The 2,601-nt window shown below is 49.1% G+C and overlaps 1 protein-coding gene across 2 annotated transcripts in view; it reads left to right on the top strand.

The window, feature by feature from the left end:
• Positions 1-2,601, top strand: part of PFDN1 (prefoldin subunit 1) — a 78,190-nt gene that overhangs the window by 53,341 nt on the left and 22,248 nt on the right. Inside the window, exon 4 of one of the 2 annotated variants that reach the window (XM_011382285.2) lies at positions 1,535-1,938. The exons of the other annotated variant lie outside the window; for it this stretch is intronic. Coding sequence (XP_011380587.1) covers positions 1,535-1,618 — 84 coding nt within the window. The 3' untranslated portion in view covers positions 1,619-1,938. Of the gene's footprint in view, positions 1-1,534; positions 1,939-2,601 lie in introns of those variants that run through there. 2 annotated transcript variants of the gene reach the window in all.

The raw sequence follows: 2,601 nt of genomic DNA, 5'->3' as shown, positions 1-2,601 counted from the left end.
CTAACTCACACAGTGCAGTCTAAGGGTTGTTTATCAAAGGAAGTGTAAGTTCCCACTGTATCAGAATGCTAGGACTCCATGCATAATTAAACAAAATTCTTTAGCAACAGTATACATTTGTGGCCATCGAATTGTGAAAACTGTTTTATGGTGCTCTTGTTGTTTTATAAAGAATTGTGTGCAAGTTGAACAGACGGGAGATGAGTAAAGAGGTACGGCTCTTTCTAGCCTTCAGGAAATTTGAAGTTAGTTGAAGACCAACAGGAATCAGTTTCATACAAGAACCGATAATGATTTGTGGGTGCCACAGCACTTAGCACCTAAATGAAAAAGTCTCTAAATGTATCATTAATAAGTATCTAGACAGAGAGTGGAAGAAATTAGAGGCAGAGACTTGGAGAGGTTTAATGGTGCAGGTTTTGAGCAGCAGAGGCATTCATTTTGATTTTCCTGTCTCAGTAGCTGGGGATCAGTCAGTTCTCAGACAAGGCCTGTCAGGCCAGGCTGCTCACCTCTCCTCTGCCCCAGCCTTTCCCTGGTTTCCCTGGGTTTTCTGGGAACTTTGGTGGTCAGAGTGAAGCCGCAGCTGCTTGGGTGAAGGGGCAGGGGTGAGAGGAGGGTGCTGTCTGCGTCTGGGCTGCCCGAGCCAGGGCTCTCTACTACTGGCTCCAGTGTGGCTCAGTCACACGTACCCCTGGAGGGGGTTATTTTGAGTATTCCTCAAAAAGGGAGTCTTCATTTCATGTCTGTTAAGTGGGAATGCAGCCACAACTATGTCCTCAGGGCAGAGACCAGTGGTGAAGCCACCATACTTTTGGGGTGACCACAGGGCAAATAATGTACAGACATCATTTCCTTTGACTAATCTTTTGTAATCCTGGTCCACATGTGGTTCCTGAAAGTAAAGTTCTTTGTCTAAGTTGAAATTTTTAATTAAGGACCCAGATGGGGAAGGAGGTAAACTTCCAAAAGGTCTGTTTTACTCAGTGTGTCACTGTCCTGGATTCCTGGCAGGCAGCAGTTTCATTAGAAAAGCAGATTTCATACTGACTCATCTGCCTTGGTGAGACGTGTGATAAACTTCTCAGTACTCACGAACCCTGTCGTCTCGCTGGACATAGCAGAGGGTACACTGTCCATTCTGCAATGGTAGTGGCTACAGGACCTGGCCTGTGCCATGGAAAACCTTGAGAGACAGTCGGCTATGGGGCCGGAGCTTTGTCCGGGAATTTCCTGGCCTTTGTCTGTCTGGTGTAACTTCATGTACCCGGCGCCTGTTTTTAGAGTCTGCTTCCTTCTAGGGGAAGGGTGCTCCTGCCTTCCAAAGCACTTCTCCTTCCTGTACCAAACAACCTCCTCCCCCTGTGGGTCAGGGATCTGGGGAGAGCTCTGGGCAGGTGTGTGTACCTGGCTCCCAGACAACAATATGCTCCTGGAAGTTACTGGTCACAGAGGAAAAGCCATGACCATTGGATACAACAGCCACATCTGCCATCTGGCCCAGTTAAAGCCTTGTTTCTTTCCCACACTGCAGCAGAAAAAATCCTACCTGGAGCGCAGCGTGAAGGAAGCTGAGGACAACATCCGGGAGATGCTGATGGCACGAAGGGCACAGTAGGAGGCCTCTAGGGAAAGCTCTTCCTCCTGACACCTCCCGTTCCTGGCAAGGGCGAGGGGTCTGCAGGGAAACGGCCTCTGCTCTGCCCCGATGGACGTTTTATCTGGATGGTCCGGTAACTCTACATATTCTGCATCCCCCTGAGCCCCTCTCCGATCCCAGCCCTGTATTTTGCATCCTGGCTCTGCCTGCCACCCCCGCCCAGGACACTCGTCTCCCCTGGGGGTGGTGGGAGCCAGGACAGACAGAGGAGCTCCACCCGAACCTCCTACTAGTCATGCTGGTCAGACCAATAAAGGGCACCTGTGCCACGCTGCTAAGTCCTGCTTTTCTTGAGCCGACGGATGAGAAAAGAGGGCCAGAGAGGCAGGGACAGTCGCCATCTGCCTCAGCTCCTCCCTGTTCCTCTCGGGCCGCAGCCTTGCTCTTTCTGCATCGAAGCCCTCCCCTCTCTTTTTTCCCCTTTCTGTTCCTTCGAGTAAACCCCTCAAGCTCGGAACCTCTATGTAATGTGCAAATAAAGGAGACCAGGGCGTAGCTGCGTTTAAGTGAGCAGGACAGCAATTCCTTAGTGGCAGTCTGCCTAAGATTCCTTTCCTGCTTCCTCCCAGACATTCCCAAAGAAAATTCACTAGTAAACCAGTAGCACCTCCAAGACTGGCTCCCTTTGGCCAATCTCACAGGTGGGCACTACAGTCCTGAGGGATCCCCTAGAGGCTGGGGGCAGAGTTGTGTGGGGCTGGCTCAGACTGGCTTGGGAGAGCCAGTTATTTTCAGGAATTTTGTTGCAAGCTAGTTGTTAAACACATAATTTTAAAAAATTATGTAACTTTACAATTACATTAAAAACAAGGATAATAAATATTCAGAACTTAACCTCTTCCTAATTACTAAATTTGGCCATGATCTGTGTTTTTGAGATTAACAGTCTGTTATGTCTGGATGGTGGAAATACTACATAATGGTGACTCCTGTGCTTCTCC

Source organism: Pteropus vampyrus, unplaced genomic scaffold (genome assembly GCF_000151845.1).
Source record: "Pteropus vampyrus isolate Shadow unplaced genomic scaffold, Pvam_2.0 Scaffold470, whole genome shotgun sequence".
Classification (NCBI taxonomy): Eukaryota; Metazoa; Chordata; class Mammalia; order Chiroptera; family Pteropodidae; genus Pteropus; species Pteropus vampyrus.
Note: the sequence above shows the minus strand (reverse complement) of the source record. Positions and strands in the feature narration are given on the sequence as shown.